The sequence below is a fragment of the Electrophorus electricus genome, chromosome 21 (genome assembly GCF_041902795.1).
Source record: "Electrophorus electricus isolate QZ-2024a chromosome 21, ASM4190279v1, whole genome shotgun sequence".
Classification (NCBI taxonomy): domain Eukaryota; kingdom Metazoa; phylum Chordata; class Actinopteri; order Gymnotiformes; family Gymnotidae; genus Electrophorus; species Electrophorus electricus.
In genome coordinates this window covers 18,354,094-18,375,230 of record NC_137517.1, presented here as the reverse complement: position 1 = coordinate 18,375,230, position 21,137 = coordinate 18,354,094, and the positions used below count along the sequence as shown (strand labels likewise).

Genomic DNA, 21,137 nt, shown 5'->3' with positions numbered 1-21,137 from the left:
TGTCTGTCCACATCGAGACAGAACTGAGTGTCCTGCTCCTTGCCCTGTGGCACTCGGCCGTCACACCTAACTATCAGCATGGGGTTAGTCTCTATGCTTGTCTTCCATTGCGTTTCAAGCCAAACCGTATTTGAGGTTCAAAGTATATACAAGAAGACACTTATATTAAGAGGGGGAAGAATGATCATGACCAACACAGACTGGTAGTTTTCAGCCTGAGGAAAGAGACACTCTTCATTTTATAGATATGAAAAGAAACCCTTTGACAAGAACCTCAACACACACAATTGAACACTGACACAGTAACTCAGCTGAGCTCTCTGCTGAGCACAAGCTCAATTCACAGACAAAACCTCCCCAACAAAGGACCCACTCACACTCACTCAACTAGGAACACCAACACCTACCCCCCTAACGAAAGACCCACTACCACATGAATATGTAGTATTAGCAGAGAGGCGGCACACACACAACTCCACTGGATTCTTTGTCAGAGCTTCATGTTATCAGCAGAAATGGGGAGATGGAGAACAACAGTTCTACAGTCCTGGAACAGCTCACAAACACTTTTATTTTCTACCATTAATACTGCATGACTATTTAACAGTTAATCCCATACAAGAATCTGAGAAACAGATTCACAAATTCAGCAGATTAGTGAATCAGTGTCACGATCCCATCGCTGCATTCATCTTCTTTCTGTTTCTGTTTCCATCCTGGTTTTCATCTCCATGTGATTCCTTGTTTTGTTTTCGTTAGTTCAGCCCCTCGTTTAGTTCTCTGGCCTTCATTAGTTTCCCCTGTTCCTCGTTTCTACCTTGTTAGGTCGTGTTTTTAAACCCAATGTTTTCCCCAGTGACTTGCTGGTTGTTGTTCTAGCCGTTATCTCCTCATTGTGTTTGTACTAAGCCGTTGTCTGAGCTCTTGTCTTGTTTCACGTTTATTCAGTCAGTGTTCTGGGTTCTGCCTTGTTGTCTGTGTATCTGTACCTTGTTTTCTCTCCGTTTGTCTTTTGATTTATTTTCCAGATTTTGTACTTTTTGTTTAATATATTTCCTGCAACTATTCGTATCAGTGCTTTGACCCTGGACTGTCTTAACGACCCAGATTCTGGATTTGCTCTTAATAAATCTCGCTCTTCTCAGTGTCTGCGTCCAGCTCTCTATCGCTCCACGTTACACAGTGTGTGTTCATTCTTCATAAACCCTCTAAACACTTAGAGAATGCTGGATAGGATGTCCATAAGTAACAGATACTGTGGAAGTGTGAAACAGCAGTAGTGAATCTGCTCATACCACAGCACACACCACTGTCCACAGAAACATAAATGACTGACACCCCCTTGTGTTCAAAACCTTCAGCACTCTAAAGCCCTCTAAACATATTTTATCACGACAGTTTAATTTCTTTCACTTTTGTTTAATTAGGATGATTGTAAAAACGGCAGTTTCCCCACTCCATTTGAAGCAAAGTTTAGACTGTATACTTGTTAAAGTAATAAACAGGATGTTATGATGTTTGTGGTTAAATGAACAGTTATACATACTTTTTTTAACTGTGTCTGCAATGTTTTGCCATCATGTTTTCTTTAAGAAATTAATTATTTCATTGTTCATATTCATATGTTCCTCTTTTTATGTTTATAGTGCTGATGTCATTTGTTCAAGCTGGACTTGCTCAAGGTAATTTATATTCTGTTGATTTATTTCATATATTTGTAATGCTGAAGGGGTGGAGAGTGAACACACTTGCGAAGTGCCGACGCATTGGATGTTATGTGAAACTGAACTAACCAGGGAAGCCATAATATAAGGGACGGAGGGGATATAAAAACTAAATGTGTTTATTAACAGACACAGACTAACAATACCGACCAGAACAAAGAATAAGCAAACATAAGAGGAACAGGCTAATAGGGTGAGGGCGAGACTAAGTTAGACAAAATAACATTAACTAAAGCTCACAGACAATATTACAGATAAGGGAACAGCAGAGAACCAAACAAGGAAAACAACAGAGGGAAACTAAACATCAACGCGGGATGGGGATGCGATTAAACAGGAATATACAAGCTACATGTGATAGAGAACAAATGAGATCTAATGAGAGACAAGCAGGCATTGGAACAAACGACATATAACTAAACACACAGGAGCCAGAACAAACGACATATAACTAAACACACAGGAGCCAGAACAAACGACATATAACTAAACACACAGGAGCCAGAACAAACGACATATAACTACACACACAGTGGCTAGAACAAACGACATATAACTAAACACACAGGCGCCAGAACAAACGACATATAACTAAACACACAGTGGCTAGAACAAACGACATATAACTAAACACACAGTGGCTAGAACAAACGACATATAACTAAACACACAGGGGCCAGAACAAACGACATATAACTAAACACACAGGGGCCAGAACAAACGACATATAACTAAACACACAGGCGCCAGAACAAACGACATATAACTAAACACACAGGGGCCAGAACAAACGACATATAACTAAACACACAGGCGCCAGAACAAACGACATATAACTAAACACACAGGGGCCAGAACAAACGACATATAACTAAACAAAAGTAGGAACGGGCTTCACACAGGAACGTAATCAGAGACAAACTCGGAACAGCTGGACACAAAGGGGAGGAGACACGGAACCATGGAGACCAACGACAACCTGGAAGTGACTCGGTTGCTAGGGAAACGGGGAACGCTCAGGTCTGCGGACGTGACAAATTTAAACTCTTTAGTTCAAATAAACTCTTGGTAGTCAGTAACATAATACACACTGAGTCCACATGTATTCTGTTTCTTGTGGAGGGCAAAATGGAAACTATAACTATGCTTTTACTCTGCTGTTACAAAAGTGTTTAAGTGACATAAAAGAGCATCTCAGTCCTAATTACAAATGTCACATTACTGGACAAAGTGTCCAAGGTGGTACTGGATGGAATAATTAAGTGACTCACAGTCATGGGTTCACGTTTTACCCTCCAATCACAATCAGATCCCACATAATCTCCGAATAATCTCCACAAAACACAGTGATTAACAGATTAGAATGCAACATCATGGGTCGAACCTGTTTATTATAATATATGTAAATACAGAGTGACTCCAGGAAGACACTGGGGGTCAGTCAGCTGTAACATGCAGTGTTCTCCATCTCTTTCCACAGATTTACCCACAACTACACTGACTGTGGAGCCTCAGAGTCCTGTGTTCACTGGAGAGTCAGTCACTCTGAAGTGTGAGGTTCAGGGTTATCATGGGTGGACATATCAGTGGTATAAGAAGAAAGCACAGAGTCAGTGGACTACAGTGTCTCAGTCTGTGTTTGACACTGTAAACAGAGACACTCTCACCATCAGTAGAGATGCTGTAGTTAATGGGGATCAGTACCAGTGTAGAGGAGCACGAAATAACAGACCAACAACATCACAGTACAGTAACACTGTTACCCTCACTGTACATGGTAAGATTACTGTCATTTCAGGAATTTAATGTCTATTTTATTAATTTTAATTATTGTTTGTTAAATAATTTACACTATTTGTATTCAGTAGCATAACACACACTGGGCACAAAGGAAATTGTAGATGTAAAGTAATTACACAGTGCATTGTATTAGATATATATTGTATTTACAGTTACACTACATGATACTGGAACTGAAATGCAAACTTACTTCTTTTCTTGTTATCTTAATGTTATTATGTCATTACAAACTTATAATGGATCTTAAAAGTGATGCACAAAATTTATAACAATGAGTGAGCTCTGTTAGAGCAGGTGAAAACAGGGCTGTACTGTGGTCCTACAGGACTTTTATTTTGACAGCCCTACTTTAAAGGCATTTGTTTCCCCCCTGCACTACAAGACCTGATCTCACTAATAGCGCCCCCTTCTGTGTTGAAGAAGAGAGTACACAGTGACCTCACATAGTCTGGAGCAGAGAGACGTGTACTTCTCAGTAACCAGCAGCCAGTGCTCAGTTTTAGCAGGTTTTATAAGATTCCAACACATGATCTTATTGAGAGGTGAACATAAAAGCAGAATTTAAGTACTGTGTGATTTCTACAATGGAACCTGAGCTGGTTCTGACTGTGCAGTCTAATTGTATAAAAATATTCAGTAGAGAGACCATCACACTCACATGTGAATGAGTTGGAGTGTAATCCTGACCCCAACCCCATCTCAAAGTCCAGTTAAAATCCAGTAACAATGTTAACAGCATGTCTATAACAGCTTGTTATGTATGCTAAGATGGTATGTATTATACCTGTTACATGTTCAGCGACTTATCAGGTTAACTGAAACTTTGCGCGGTAAGGAGACGTGTGGAGAAGAGCGAGATTTAATAGGAGCAAAACCAGAATCAGAGTCGTTAAAGCAGTCCAGGGTCATAGAGCCAACACAGAGAGCATGGGGACACATGAATAACAAGACAAGGGCTAGGATACACGAAAGCTAGGAAACACAAAGCAAAAGTGCATGAAGGCAAACAGGAAGCAGGCTATAACAAAGACTAGGGAACAAGGAGGCTAAGATAACACAAAGGCAAGGAGTGAAAACTTACAGGCTTTGCAAAAACATCAAAACAACCAAACACATTCAAGCCTAACAATGAACAGCAAAAACACCGGCATCAAGACAGGGTTTAAATACAAGAACCAAAAGGTAAAAACAAGGGACACGTGCAAGCAATCAAATGAGGGTAGGAGGAAAATTAAACTAAAGGTATGGAACCAAAACACACAAGACAGGGAAACCACGCAAGCTAGAACCTGGGAGGGACTAATCATGACATTAACATCTACAGACACTCTAAATAAAGTGAAAACAACTGAATTAATCAGATTATAAACAAATCTGACATAAACAGTTAATTAAAAGTCTGTTGATTAATCTACTGGTTCAATACTGCTGCACCATGGTACTGAGAATCTATTTAAATATATTTAAACTACTTAAATACTTCATCTATTTGTAATCGGAGAATGTTAGTCATTTATTTCATAGATATCTCTATGCGCTCTGCCTTTACATGTCCTGAACTGTGTTTCATCTCCATCAGCAGTTAAACCTACACCTGAACTCACATCAAGCCTTAAAGGAGCTGCACTGGTGGGAAACCCAGTGACTCTGCACTGTAAGCTGGACCAGTCTGCTGGTTGGAGCTTTTACTGGTCCAGACACACACAGAAACCTGAGAATGAGACCAACACTGCAGCAAACTCCTACAACATCAGCTCAGTGGCGCCCTCTGATGGAGGCCAGTACTGGTGCAGAGCTGGTAGAGGAAACCCAGTCTACTACACAAACTACAGTGATGCACTCTGGTTAAACGTTACTGGTGAGGACCAGTTTACGGTCTATAACCACCGTAGAAATAAAATGTATCATTGATATATTCAGCAAAAATATGAAATATTAGTGCTTATCAACCCTTAGTAAAAGTTACTAAAGCCAAAAAATTAGATTGTCACTACATGTACTGGGGAGTCTTGGACATGTGCATATATTGGCCACTAGATGGCAGCAGTCAATAACATTTTAGTAGAAACAGGACAAACCAGATCATAAAATGTCTGATTTCCTGAATAACAGGAAGCTGTCATATCTGCTACAGGACATGCTTTATTTGCTCCTGAATTAATGGATTTATTCAACATTAAAACATGTACAGGACCAGACAGCAGTGACTTGTGTAGTAGATTTAGGTCTGTTTACTGGTGAGTATCAGTTGACAGACTATAATAATAGAAAACATGGTGTTGGTTATCTGTGAGCTCTGAGTTGATATAATTATGCCTGACTGGATATTTTACTATATGAATCCTTATTATTCAGTCATAAAAGTGTTAAGTGTCCATTGTTGTTGTGTGATTCCCTTTTCTAGAAAACCTGCTCCTACAAACTCTTTGGATTTGCTGCTCAGTTTAGTTTTAACTGTGTCACAGAAGCACTGTAGCTCTTCAGCTGTGATTAATTCTGTGTGTGTGTGTGAGATCAGCTCTGTCCCATTCAGAAGCTCCATTCTCCATCCTCAGTCGGCTCAGTAGTCTCCTGGCAGTCTCTCCATATCTGCTAGTGTCCATCGTGCTGGGAGTCAAATGCTACAGAGCTCACGGTAAGAACTCTTCCTCTTAGACACACATTACACACACTGGAAGAAAAGAGGAACCAATCTTACATTTGTCTGAATCTGAAAGCGCATCGTAAGGTTGGTCTTTCTTCTCTGTGTTTTTATGACTTTCTCCATTGTCATGACTCTTAATATTGCAAAGACAAGCAGGACACATGGCAGTAAAGTGTCTATAATGTGTAATCTATAAAAATCAGGGTTTATAAAAACAGCACATGGTCATGAAACCAGTAATTAAAAACAAGAGTGAAGAGAACAATGACTGGAACCAGAAAATGTTACTTTAGGCAAGACTGCAAATACTAAAAGAAACATGAGTGTAAATACACACACTAACTAGAGCCAAACAACACACAGTCACGACAGAGCAGAGAGATGAATGAAAACAATACAGGTTACCATGGGAACCACAACCACCAACAACTTAGGTTTTATATATAGTTTATACTTTTGTAAACAGACATTTAAAACGATTTTATATGCTGGTTTAATAAAATCCTGATTTTCTCCCCACAATCATTGAAACTGTCGACATGTTGCTTGCATTAGAGACAAGACACACTTTTTCCCCTTCTCTGATCTACAAGACCAAAACAGCAATAAAGGTTTATTAAATAATAATCCAATAACACCAGGGGGAGTTTTCTAACACCTACACTTTGAATCCTGTGTTTAATGTTTTTTCTACAGCTCTGACTGAAACTAGAAGCCAGAATGCAGTCTCAGAGGAGTGAGAGTCTAAAGTAAAATACTGAAGATGGAAGGACATTGTTCTGTTTGCTTGAAGTCTTTTCACATGTGAGATTGAATGTTTGAACTCTGGTAACTTACTGCCAGCTGACAATTTTATAAAGTATCAGGCAGCAATGTCTTCACTTTTATGCACATGTTACTATTGTGTGTGTCATTTGTAGGGATCTGAGAGACTTGAACAAGGACTAAACTGATGACTCGACAGCTGGGTAGAGGGAACATCTCCAGAACGGGAGGTTCCAACACACCTCCTTCAGTCTTCACATTTATCTGACATTTTTATAAAGAGCAACTTACAACTATGACTGAGTACAACTTGAAGGCCCGTAATCCTCAGTTGCTCAAGAGCCCCACAGTGGCAACCTGGCAGTGGTGGGGCTTGAACCAGCAGCTTTCTAACTACAGCTTAAGTACATTAACCATTGAGCTCCCACTGCCCCAAAATGTTATTTTTATTACGTTGTCATCTCCTGACATCACCCCTCTACAAAATAAACATCTCCTTATCTAGCGTATCTAGCGCCCACCATCCTGAATCCCAGGGTGCTTTAGAAAGATTTCACCAAACCTTAAAGTCCAAGCTGAGAACGTTTTGTTTGCTGCACGAGAAAGACTGGGACGTGGACCTCCCCCTGTTTCTGCATCACTACCTGGTTTAGGAACTGCACCGTCTTTGACCGCAAGACCCGCAAGTGATTAGAGAATAATGAGAACAGCTGAGAAGATCATTGGGGTCTCTCTGTCCTCCATCACGGTCACCTACACAACACGTTGCATCCGAAAAGCCACCAGCATTGTGGAAGACCCCTCACACAAACGGTTCACCCTTTTACCATCTGGAAAAAGGTTATGCAGCATCCGGTCCCTCACCTCTACACTGTGCAATAGCTCCTTCCCAGAAGCCATCAGAATCCTGAACTCTGGTTAATTCCAGTTCCAATTCCAAGCAAATGGACACTTCTATACACACACACACGCTTATACGCAGTCGCGCACACACAGGTTTTGTATCGGAGAAGATGCTGAAGTCAAACTTCACACACATATATGCACTTCTTTTGCAGTCTTGCACAGAGTAATGTACTAAATCAGCACAGTACTCTGAACTGTTCTGGCTGCTACCGGTGACTGCTATGTTCAGTGTAGCATGTCACTAACTCCTATGCACAACCCACTTTACATATTCCCAGTACTGTGTACTGGTCAAAATAAAGGCACTGTCTGTTCATTGTGTATTGGTCCTGTCCTGCATTTATTGTATGACATTATTGCACTGTATTGTATTGTTTGCACTCATGTGTATTGGCTGTTGTACTTGCTTTATGTTAGATCCATGGTCCTGGAGAAACATTGTTTCGTTTTTGCTGTGTACTTGTGTATAGCTGAAATGACATTTACATTTGTCTTTACATTTACGGCATTTAGCAGACGCCCTTATCTAGAGCATCTTACAAAAGTGCTTTGTCATTTACTCATAGAATATTCTATTTCAGTACAGTAGGGTAGAATTCAACATACCAACGAACTAGAATACTGTAGAATACAGGAATTAATGCTGATACCTAGAAGTACAAAATACATAAGGTCTATCTAACATTTGTTAATTCCAATAATATTGAGGCTTATGTCTGAAATTTATTAGAATATCCAGTGATTCTGGTCAGTACAATATCTTGAGTTGTCCTACTTCAGAAAAGCGTTGACAGGAACGCCGACGTCTCTATAACCGTTACCAATCTGTGCACGAGGACAGTCCGCGTGAGACTCTACACGTTTGCTCGTTCTAAATCAGAACACTTTTTAAAGTTCCACGGGAAATTAAAGCCTCTGCTATGAACCACGTGACATGACACCAATGGCAATTTGACTTTATGCTCAACTGGTATCAAGAAATAAAACCATTGTCATGTCTGTGATGAAAATGATCATGAAGTAAACATAACCAAAACCACAAGGTGGTTGATTATACAGCTACAAAAATCAGTGGAAAATAATGAGCTTGATGACTGAATTTGCACTGTGCTAAAGTAGGTGACTAACACTTGTCTAAATGGTGGCCGATGGGTAATTCTCCATAAATAGGAGAGCATATCACTGTAAGTTCAAATGAGATTATTTATGTATTTCACCCAGAACCGTCATACATGTTATACAGTATAAGAACTGTGTTAAATATTTATGTGAATTGGCACATGAAATATTACATTGTATATCAAAGGGACCCTAAGTAAAGTTATAAATGTTTTATAACAATTTTATCAAATTCATGAATGTTGCTTTACAGAACATTTGCATCTGGTCAAGGTACATGAAGCACATCTTTGCCTTTTGCATTAACAGTAAATAATAATAAAACAAAAGAAAACACCAATTAAATTATTTTAAATATAATCTCTAGAGGCTTGTATTACTAAAACATCAATAAAATGATCCAACCAGTTAAAAGGGTTTCAGATGTTGTGTTTTGAGTCTCAGTGCCCTCACACACATACTGAGAAAACCACACCTGACAACAAAGAGGAAAGTGACGTCCACACACACACGAGACCAGAAAACATGTGAGGAACCAAAGTTTAACCCGAGTGAGTTTAATGTGTGGTGGATAAATCCTAAACACACATCCAGTACCACAATCTGAAACAGCAGGCATAGGTCAAAAATACCATGATGCTTTTATCCAAAACAACTTACAATTATGACAGAATATAACTTCAGTAATTGAGGGTTAAGAGCCTTGATCAGGGATTCAACAGTAGCAATTTAGCAGTGGTGGGGCTCGAGCACACAACCCTCAAATTACAAGTCAAGTACCTTAACCACTGAGCTACCACTGCCTGAAGAAATAAAATATCAAGGGAGCCAAAGCAACAGTAACAGACAAAGGTAAGCTCAAAAACCTGTTAGACTGATAAAGACTTAAAGAACGCTTCAGCAGTGTATCAGTAAGACTCCCCAACTAAACTACACAACAAGAAATGCTTAATCACACTAATACTAATTACCAAACAAGAGTGCAACACGATGGAGTGATTGACAAGGGGGAGGAGCTCAGTACTGTAGTGGGGCTGATCTGTGGTGACCAGAGGTAGTGTCCTCCTGAACCAGTGGAGTAATAGTAATAGTGGTGGTTCTGGTGACATTAGTAATGGTGGGACAGTCCAGTTCTGTGATACTGACCGTGATATGTATTTCATATCCTTCAGTCTGTAGTGTTGAGACTCACTGGGGTTGCCCACTAGAGAACATCATTGTCATGATTAGTCCCGCCCAGCTTCTGTGATCCCTCGTTCTTGAGTCGTTGTAGCAGTCCAGGGTCATATTACCAACACAGAGAGCACAGAGATACACGATTAAACAAACAAAACACACAAAGGCAAACAGGGGAAGCAGGCTATAACAAAGACTAGGAAACATGAAGGCACAGAGTACAAAGAAACACAACCATTCAGATAAACATGCAATGAACAGCATCGATACCAGGAACACAACAGGGTTTAAATACATGAATTTAACAAGGTAGAAATGAGAAACAGGTGTAAGCAATCAAACGAGGGGCAGAGAAAACGAAACTATGACATGGAACTAAAATACACAAGACAAGGAAAACATGGAACGAGGAAGATGGGAGGGACTAATCATGACAATCATCAGTATTAGGATTAAGATTAGGATTAGGATTAGAAATTCAGCAATGAAGAGTCAGGAGCTTGTGTTGATCCTCAGAGTCTGATGTTTATTTGTGCACATATAAAAACTTCAGATCAGATTTTTTTTCATCAAAAAGTAGGGTGCTAACCTAACAATGAGTAGTTAATTCAACAACACAGAAGTGAGATCAGGAGGAGATGAAGAAGTAGGATAGAGAGAGAGAGAGAGACAGAGAGAGAGAGACAGGAGGAGAGAGGATGAGAGAGAGAGAGAGAGAGACAGAGAGAGGATGAGAGAGGAGGATGATAGAGAGAGAGACAGGAAGAGGAGAGAGGGAGGATGATGGATAGAGAGAGGTATGAATGAGGCCTGAGAGTCATCACCTCGTGAGAGTCATCAACTCCTGATCTTGATACCAGACACCACGGCACAGAAAAGTTACAGAGACATTTAGAAAAGTACAGAAACACAAACATAATATAAAACTTAATAAAAAATAATCTCAAAATAAAACAAATACATATTGATTCCTTCACCCTAGTGAGGCACACTACAGAAGATCACCAGGATTAGGGTTAGGGTTAAACCCTAGTGAGGCTCACTACAGAACATCACCAGGAGTAGGGTTAGGGTTAAACCCTAGTGTGGCTCACTACAGAAGATCACCAGGATTAGGATTAGGGTTAAACCCTAGTGAGGCTCACTACAGAAGATCACCAGGAATCTCCAGGTCTTTAATTTACAAGGTGCTGCAGTTACATAACACTGCAAAAAAAAAAAAAAAAATCTTGGATCAAAGTTAAAAAGTGGAGCATAATGTATCTCTCTGAGTGACTCTAGTAACAAACACACAAAGATAAACAGTCACTCAATCACAAGCTTCAGAACAGCTGAAAAGACAGAAGGTCTGTTGGCTGTGAAGCCACACAGAACTCACACACTCATCACCTCTACAGAGAAGGAACTCCAAGACCACTGAATCTGATTCTCCTGGAATGTTTATGCTACAACCAGCACACTTCATATTTAGATTCACATGATAAAACACACAAGCAAAACAATTCTAATGTTATAAAGCATTTCTACACTAAGAGTGAAACTAGTATGTTCCTTATGGTAAAACTACACTTTCACTGTAAGAGATTTTACCTCCAACCTGTTACATCTCCATCTGTTATAAAAATACCTTCCTGTTGTAGACATGAGTATCTGACATGATCATTTAAAATGTGTTTAAACCAAATAAATTAATGAATACTTGGATAAGAGGGTTTAAACTCCTGGTCTTGTAGAATCTTGAGGGAGTAACACAGGAGAATGAACTCTGTTTCCCAGCAGTCTCTGCTGTTCCTCAACAACCTTGACAAAGATGATTTGAAAACATTCATTAGGATCAGTCATTATTTCTGTTTAATGTACATAGAATCACTGTCAGTTCAGCTCCACACTACCTGTCCTATATTTAACAAAGCTGGTAGGTTCAGTTCTGTGCACATAAACAGTGAAAGGCTCTTACATGTTTCATGATTGTTTATTAATTAATATAAATCTGAGCAGAAGTCACTTTGCATTGATATTCAGTTTCACTTGAAATAAAGTTTAAAATGAACACTGGCTTCTTTTTCACTGAGTCATGTTTATTAAAAATCTTCCAACCACAGCAGCTGGTACTGACAGTAATGAATGAAGTGGAGATCAGTGAGCACTCTATGGAGTGATATCTGCTGACTGGCTTCAGCTCTGTTTCCTTCACTGTTAAATGGTTTTGAATGACTGGTTTAAGGTCTTCTTATGAACAGTTATAGTGTTCCTTTAGGTCTTTGGGTGCAGTAGTGGCTCGGTACAGCCTGGTACCTCTGAAATCATACCATAGATCTTGGAGCTCTGACCTTTGTGTGAGTCCTGCCTCAGCTCTGAGTACACAGTGTCTGCCCCCACTCTGCTCTTCTCTAGTAGGGACAAAAGAGCCTGAATTAGACCACAAGAAGAAGTCCAACCCTCCAAATGATTAAACACAACATGACCTGAATAACCTACAGTGGGTAACTAAGCACACGGTTACTAAGCAGTGAATCAAAACGTAGAATCTTAAGAGTTCTTCAGGTCAGCTGTATCTTGGTGTGTCACTGCTGTAGGTGACTAAAGTTTCTCCTTTTCATGTACCTTCTTTTTTCTTTGCTTTCTGTTTTGGTTTCAGTTCGACCTCAGCATAAATGATTTCACTGGGTCCAGCACCAGTGTCTGCAGTAACAGAGAACAAAACCAAAGCAAACACAGGCGTGACCTCCCACTGACCTTTAGTGTTCTAACCAATCAACCAATAACATCTCATCATACACACTTCTTTCCAACATTGCACTGCTGCTGCTTTTGGAGACCAGCATGTGTTTCCTTTGTCTCATGTGATGATTATATAGGAGATATATATAGTAGTATATATACAGTAGAGTGATGTAGATCAGACTGTATTCTCCAGTGTGTATTTATACAGAACCTGTTACTTATATATATGCAATAGTGATGTAGATCAGACTGTATTCTCCAGTGTGTAGTTATACAGAACCTGTTACTTATATATATACAATAGTGATGTAGATCAGACTGTATTCTCCAGTGTGTAGTTATACAGAACCTGATACTTATATGTATAATAGAGTGATGTTGTGTGTGAGTTGTGAATTAAATCCCAGTGTGAGGGAGATGTGGATGTACCTTTATTCCTGCTTTTCTTGTTATGTTTCATGACCTGAGCGTAAGTGACATCACTGAAGTCATCTGCAGGTTCATCTGAAACAGAGTGCAGTGTGTTTATCACAGAGTACACTGTGTTTATTACTACAACAGGTTTCTGCGCTTTACTGTATAGCTGCACTCTGTTCAAGTCTTTCACTACTACACTCAATGGGAAATGAAATCTTTACCTGTGCCACTCCTGTCTGCTGGCTCAGCTGTGTCATATATGTGGGCAGCTTCTGGGGTTAAAGGAAAAGCATTTAATAAATGATTACTGGACACAGTAAATTACTGGACACAGTAGAGAATGAATCACAAGTGATGAAGGATTATTTAAATTGTCTTAGAGAAGATAAAGCTTTAAGTTAATTGTTAATAAGGAAAGTTGCTGTTGTCTCATGGTCTGAGCAGTGTACAGTGGTGTGACTGACACCCCTCACCTTCTGACTCTCTCTGGGTCTGATCTGATGTCTGATTGATGTCTGACTGACTCCCAGTACAGCGACACAGAGATTCTGCTCCAAGGCAACATGGAAATAAAGGAAAAATGTTTAATACTATAAAAGGTTTCATGATGTGTATTATACAAACATATAATATTTAAACTATTCATAAACGACCTGCAGCTGATCTCAGATCTTTGTTGGTTTTGTAGCACCACAGCAGGGTCAGTAAGATGAAGAACATGACCAAACTCAGTCCCACAGTCAAACCAACCAGGCCAAGAGAGGAGGAATCACCAGCTGAACTCATGGGAACAAAAACATCACATGAATCAAAATTATTTGTCACAAGTCTCTGCTCCAGACTATGTGAGGTCACTGTGTACTCTCTTCTTCAACACAGAAGGGGGCACTATTAGTGAGATCAGGTCTTGTAGAGCAGGGGGGAAACAAATGCCTTTAAAGTAGGGGTGTCAAAATAAAAGTCCTGTAGGACCACAGTACAGCCCTGTTCAGTGTTTCACCTGCTCTAACAGAGCTGATTTGTTGTTATAAATTTTGTGTATCACTTTTAAGGGCCATTATAAGTTTGTAATGACATAATAACACTAAGATAACTGTAACTGTAATTACGGTATAACTCTAATACCATGTAATGGAACTGTAAATACAGTACAGCACGAACACCATGTAGTGTAACTGTAATTACATTACAGCTCTGATACCATGTAGTGTAAATGCAATTACAGTCTAGCTCTAATTTCCTTGTGCCCAGTAAACACAATACATGGAGTGTGAATTATGCTGCTAACTACAAATGGTTTAAATTATTTAAAAACAATAATTTAAATTAATACAATAGCTGTTAAATTCATTAAGTGGCAGTGATCTTACCATGTACAGTGAGGGTAACAATGTTACTGCTCTTTGATGTTGTTGGTCTGTCATGTCTCTCTCCTCTACACTGGTACTGATCCCCATTAACTACAGCATCTCCACTGATGGTGAGAGTTTCTCTGTTTACAGTGTCAAACACAGACTGAGACACTGTAGTCCACTGACTCTGTGCTTTCTTCTTATACCACTGATATGTCCACCCATGATAACCCTGAACCTCACACTTCAGAGTGACTGACTCTCCAGTGAACACAGGACTCTGAGGCTCCACAGTCAGTGTAGTTGTGGGTAAATCTGTGGAAAGAGATGGAGAACACTGCATGTTACAGCTGACTGACCCCCATTGTCTTCCTGGAGTCACTCTGTATTTACATATATTATAATAAACAGGTTAGACCCACGATGCTGCATTCAAATCTGTTAATCACTGTGTTTTGTGGAGATTATCTGGAGATTATGTGGGATCTGATTGTGATTGGAGGGTAAAGCGTGAACCCATGACTGTGAGTGACTTAATTATTCCATCCAGTACCACCTTGGACACTTTGTCCAGTAATGTGACTCTTGTAATTAGGACTGTGATGCTCTTTTATGTCACTTATATCGGTTTTGATAAGAGGAGTGAACTCTACTGCCCCCCTGTGTCAATAGTATGTCCAGGGAGTTACACTCTCTCCTGCTCATTCACATGTGAGTATTATGGTTTCTCTACCCAATATTTGTGTCCAATTAGACTGCACAGTCAGACCCACATCAGGCTCTATTTTAGAAATCACACAGTATTTAAATTCTGCTTTTATGTTCACCTCTCAATAAGATCATGTGTTGGAATCTTATAAAACCTACTAAAACTGAACACTGGCTGCTGGTTACTGAGAAGTACACGTCTCTCTGCTCCAGACTATGTGAGGTCACTGTGTACTCTCTTCTTCAACACAGTAGGGGGCGCTATTAGTGAGATCAGGTCTTGTAGTGCAGGGTGCAAACAAATGCTTTTAAATCAGGGGTGCCAAAACAACAGTCCTGTGTATTATTTTTTAAGATCCATTATAAGTTGATAATGATATTAACAAGAAATGTAGTAAGTTTGCATTTCACAGCTATAATACCATGCAGTATTACTGGAATAAAGGTACATTTACAGTATATATTTTTTACCCTTAATAAGTAAACACAATACATGTGGACTGAGTGTGTTCTGCTACTGTCTACAAAGAGTTTAAATGAGTAAAATAGATGTTAAACTCATGAAATGACTGTGATCTTACCATGTACAGTCAGATAAACAGAGTTACTGTACAGACCCAAATCTATCACACAGATAATCAACACAATGTTTTGTCCAGTAATGTGACACTTGTAGGAGTAATGTGATGATGGTACAATAGGAGTAATGTGGTGATGGTACAGTAGGAGTAATGTGGTGATAGTACAGTAGGAGTAATGTGGTGATGGTACAGTAGGAGTAATGTGGTGATAGTACAGTAGGAGTAATGTAGTGATAGTACAGTAGGAGTAATATAGTGATGGTACAGTAGGAGTAATGTGGTGATGGTACAGTAGGAATAATGTAGTGATAGTACAGTAGGAGTAATATAGTGATGGTACAATAGGAGTAATGTGGTGATAGTACAGTAGGAGTAATATAGTGATGGTACAGTAGGAGTAATGTAGTGATGGTACAGTAGGAGTAATGTGGTGATAGTACAGTAGGAGTAATGTGGTGATGGTACAGTAGGAGTAATGTGGTGATGGTACAGTAGGAGTAATGCAGTAATGGTACAGTAGGAGTAATATAGTGATGGTACAATAGGAGTAATGTGGTGATAGTACAGTAGGAGTAATATAGTGATGGTACAGTAGGAGTAATGTAGTGATGGTACAGTAGGAGTAATGTGGTGATAGTACAGTAGGAGTAATGGTGGTGATGGTACAGTAGGAGTAATGTGGTGATGGAACAGTAGGAGTAATGTGGTGATGGTACAGTAGGAGTAATGTGGTGACAGTACAGTAGGAGTAATGTGGTGATGGTACAGTAGGAGTAATGTGGTGACAGTACAGTAGGAGTAATGTGGTGATGGTACAGTAGGAGTAATGTGGTGATAGTACAGTAGGAGTAATGTGGTGATGGTACAGTAGGAGTAATGTGGTGATGGTACAGTAGGAGTAATGTGGTGATGGTACAGTAGGAGTAATGGTGGTGATGGTACAGTAGAAGTAATGTGGTGATAGTACAGTAGGAGTAATGTGGTGATGGTACAGGTGGTTCTTAAAGTCAACAGAAATGAACACAAATGTTTTTATTGTCTAAAATGCTCCCAGCCAGTCCTAGAATTAAAATGGCCCCTAATTTACAAATAGATACTATGCCACTGGAACCAGTTATCTACAATATATCCAGCAATGTAATAGCATTACATGTAAATTTAAGCCTTAATTAATGTAACTGGATTCCATGTGAACGATTTATGTTACATTTATGTAAATACTGTTTCACAACACAAGATGGGGCTGTTTCCTTGAGTACTTGGGTTACTGTAATTTGATTTCCTATTTCTGCTGTGGATAGAATATGTAGAAAACATCTATTCTGTCTCTTAGAAAATGATGGGTAACAGTTACGTTACGTGGCTTGAATGACTAAATGTAACTAATATGTATTCATAGTCTCAAATACTCAAATGCATATGAAAATACAAATATATAAACTGAAGAGAGTTCAGTCAGGGACAGGACATGGTGTTCATGGTGTTCACGGTAAACTCAGTACAAGCGTAATTTCACTACATGGAGTCTCACCCTGCACTGTGATGTTGACAGAATTACTGCTCCAAGATTCAGAATTATAAAATTATTTTCTTGCCAACATACATCTGAGGCTCTGGTTAAATTGGTCTAATAATAAAGATGTGAAATCTTTAGATTCTGACCTCTGACTGAGACCCAGCTGTGTGGTGACTCTCCTCTCTCTGGGTGTTTACAGTAGTAGACACCCTCATCTGACTTTGAGACAGTACGGATGGTCATTTCTCCTGCAGTCTGGGTCTGGATGAGTGATCCATCTTTATATAAATCCGCTCTGAGGTGTGATGTGATAGTGGGGTGAAGTAAACAGTGTAGAGTCAGAGGATCTCCCTCAGTCACAGGATGGACAGAACTCTCCAGAATCACATCACCATCTAGAACAGAGAAAACACTTTACTCATCTTTTACAGAGAGAAGGATTCCAGCATGAATACTGAGTATTACACAACAGGGACACAGAACACACACACAATACACCCAATTATTGGAAAGCAGACTAACGTCTCTCTCTCTATCTCTCTCTCTCTCTCACACACACACACATACACACACACACACACACACACACACACACACTGAGAAGATGTTAAACAGCTTTTCTTATTAACCTGTTAACAGTTTTCTTAGTCAGTAACTGATAGTTCTATATATTGTGAACTATAATATCCTGTTATCAAACATTTCCTTTTCTCCTTAACTAGTGAGTGCACTACATGCAGACTCACTGTGCACTGTGATGTTAACAGGATTGCTGCTCCCTCCAGATTCAGACTGACACCAGTACACTCCAGTGTGGTATGTGTAGAGGTATCTGATGGTGCATGTAGATCCTGTAACTGATCTCCAGTCTGATGAACAATTTGACACACTCCCACTGTGTGTGTATCGTCTCACTCTCCATCCTGGAGAGTCACTCTGTCCCTCACAGCTCAGTGAGAGAGAGTCACGACTAAAGTGTTGAGTTCTGCTGGGACTGATGATCAGAGAGACTGGAGGAGACAGACCTTAGAAACAGAAATTATACATCACGTGTGTTATTGTTATTGTCTTATCATAGCAGAAGTGTAGTAAACACATTTAACACGGAAAGTTTAAAACCAGTTTGATGCTTCCTTTGATAATAGAAAACCGCTTTAATAATATCTAGTTAATAACATCTAGCTAGGCTTTTGATTGTATTTATGTGATTATCTGATGTTTCACACACACACACACACACACACACACACACACACACACACACACACACACACACACACACACACACACACACACACACACACACTGCTGTTGTATGTCCTCACCAGTGATCCATAGTGGCTGTGTGTTGCTGTACTGTGTCTGATAGGCTGGTTCTCCTCTCTCTGCTCTGCACACATAAACTCCTGTGTGATGTAGAGCAGCAGGACTGAGAGTGTAGGAGCCTGCAGCTCCTCTGCTGTCTGAGAGGAGCTCAACACAATACCTCAGAGAGCCATGAATGTCTGTTACTGGAGTTAAACATTCTCTGTAGGTAACAGCTCTGTACCAGCTGAATGTCCAGCCTGTAGAGGAGTCTCTGACCTCACAACTTAGACTCACTGAGTCTCCTTCAGTCAGCCAGCTCTGTGGAGACACACTCAGTACTGCCTGGGGTATCACTGTAACACAGCAAATACAAGTTATTGGGTGTTTAAAATCACTCACACACAATAACAACCTTGCTATGAATGTCTATTGGCTGAATTCACAGTCCAAACTCACCTGACACAGTTAATGTAACAGCATTACTGATCTCTGAGCTCTGAGAGTCTCTTCCCCTGTACCCTCTGCAGGTGTATGTACCACTGTAATACTGTGTAACAGAGCTGATCATGTATGGATTGTATGTGGTGTGTGGGTAGATACTGTAGTTATTCTTATACCAGCTGTATGTCCACCCAGTGTCTCCTTCTCCCTGTATGTCACATCTGAGAGTCACAGTCTCTCCTCTGAACACGTGATTATCAGGACTTACACTCACAACAGCTTTAACATGACCTGCAGAAACATTAAACATTTGAATTGTTCATTCAGTTACATTAAAAACAAATAAATTGCACAGATCTAAATCTAAATCTACTACACAAATCACATCTGTCTGATCTTGTACATGTTTTTAATACTGAATAAATCCATTAATTTAGGAGCACATAAATCATGTCCTGTAATAGATATGACAGCTTCCTTTTATTCAGAAAATCAAACATTTTATGATCTGCTTTGTCTTCCTTCTGTTAAAATCTATCACATGCTGCCCTTTAGTGGCCAATCTGTGCACATGGCCAAGACTCCCAAAGTGTTTTTTTTCAGTTAGGTTAAAACAAATATATTACACAGACATAAACCTAAATCCACCACACAAGTCACTGCTGTCTGGTCCTGTAGATGTTTTTAATACTGAATAAATCCATTAATTATAAAATACATATACTAAAATGCTAAATGTGTAAATTAATACATTTAAAATAGCAAATTTTCATAAATGTGTAATGACATCATTCCATCATTCCATGTTTCATCTAATAGCTGAATAGAGTTAGTAATGGCAGTTTGGGTTTTAAATAATATATAAACAGAATATAAATCACCTTGAGCAATTCCAGCTTGTACAAATGAAATCAGCACTATAAACATAAAAAGAGGGAACATATGAATATGAACAATGAAATCATTAATTTATTAAAGAAAACAGATGAGAGCAAAACATTTCAGACACAATTAAAATAAAAGTATCATTGTTAATTTAACCATAAACACCTTAACATGCTGGTTACCACTATGTATAATTGTTCATTTAATAAAAACACCTTAACATGCTAGATAACGGTTTGAATAAATGTACATCTAAACTCTGCTTCAAATGGAGTGGGGAAAATGACTGCTGTTTTCACAAGCACCCTAATTAAACAAAAGTGAAAGACATGACTCTGTCACGATAAACCATCATTAGAGTGCTTTAGAGTGCTGAAAGTTGTGAACACAAGGGGGCATCAGTGATTTATGTTTCGCTGGACAGTGGTGTGTGCTGTGGGATGAGCAGATTCACTACTGCTGTTTCACAGTTCCACAGTGTCTGTTACTTATGGACATCCTATCCAGCATTCTCTAAGTGTTTAGAAGGTTATATGAAGAATGAACACACACTGTGTAACGTGGAGCGATAGAGAGCTGGACGCAGATGCTGAGAAGAGCGAGATTTATTAAGAGCAAATCCAGAATCTGGGTCGTTAAGACAGTCCAGGGTCAAAGCACCAATACGAACAGATCCAGGAAATATATTAAACAGAAAGCAAAACACGAAAATTGGAAAATAAATCAACAGGCAAACGGAGAGAAAACAGGGTACAGATACACAGACAACAAGGCAGAACCCAGAACACTGACTGAATAAACGTGAAACAAGACAAGAGCTCAGACAACGGCTTAGTACAAACACAATGAGCAGATAACAGCTAGAACAACCACCAGCAAGACAATGAGGAAAACACTGGGTTTAAAAACACAACCTAACAAGGTAGAAACGAGGAACAGGGGAAACTAATGAAGGCCAGAGAACTAAACGAGGGGCTGAACTAACGAAACTAAAACAAGGAATCACATGGAAATGAAAACGAGGATGGAAACAAAAAAAGAAAGAAGACGAATGCAGCGATGGGATCATGA

The 21,137-nt window shown here is 39.4% G+C and overlaps 1 protein-coding gene, 1 long non-coding RNA gene and 1 pseudogene across 4 annotated transcripts in view; 2 read left to right on the top strand and 1 right to left on the bottom strand.

The window, feature by feature from the left end:
• LOC113568751 (cell adhesion molecule CEACAM5-like) overlaps positions 1–8,160 on the top strand; it is a 159,962-nt pseudogene extending 151,802 nt beyond the window's left edge. The window contains exons 10-11 of the transcript XR_014119268.1: positions 6,865–6,972; positions 7,089–8,160. The product of XR_014119268.1 is annotated as a cell adhesion molecule CEACAM5-like (transcript). The remainder of the gene's footprint in view (positions 1–6,864; positions 6,973–7,088) is intronic.
• LOC145652919 (uncharacterized) lies at positions 1,647–5,200 on the top strand. Of its 2 annotated transcripts, none has more exons than XR_014119201.1 (3): positions 1,647–1,682; positions 3,205–3,501; positions 5,104–5,200. It is a non-coding gene; the product is annotated as an uncharacterized LOC145652919 (long non-coding RNA). The 2 variants fall into 2 exon arrangements; XR_014119200.1 differs by having other exon boundaries at positions 5,107–5,194.
• A 1,339-nt stretch (positions 8,161–9,499) lies between the features above and the next one.
• On the bottom strand, positions 9,500–19,369 carry LOC118240904 (uncharacterized). Its single transcript, XM_081704708.1, has 12 exons — positions 19,197–19,369; positions 18,758–19,093; positions 18,179–18,457; positions 17,579–17,827; positions 14,646–14,942; positions 13,929–14,051; positions 13,749–13,823; positions 13,497–13,547; positions 13,288–13,362; positions 12,739–12,816; positions 12,444–12,524; positions 9,500–11,934 (listed from the first exon to the last, which is right to left on the bottom strand). The coding sequence occupies exons 1-12, from the start codon at positions 19,306–19,308 to the stop codon at positions 11,927–11,929; spliced, it is 1,764 nt and encodes a 587-aa protein (XP_081560834.1). The 5' UTR covers positions 19,309–19,369; the 3' UTR covers positions 9,500–11,926.
• Positions 19,370–21,137: the final 1,768 nt, after the last annotated feature.

What these genes read in the sequence shown, in the direction of transcription:
- LOC118240904 (XM_081704708.1), bottom strand. Translation starts at nt 19,308, where the DNA reads ATGATCAGCTCTGTTACACAGTATTACAGTGGTACATACACCTGCAGA. An exon ending in CAGCTGGGTCTCAGTCAGAG is followed by an intron (nt 14,943 to 17,578) that starts GTCAGAATCTAA and finishes CTCTTTCCACAG; the next exon opens with ATTTACCCACAACTACACTG. An exon ending in CAAGAAAAGCAGGAATAAAG is followed by an intron (nt 12,817 to 13,287) that starts GTACATCCACAT and finishes CTGTTACTGCAG; the next exon opens with ACACTGGTGCTGGACCCAGT.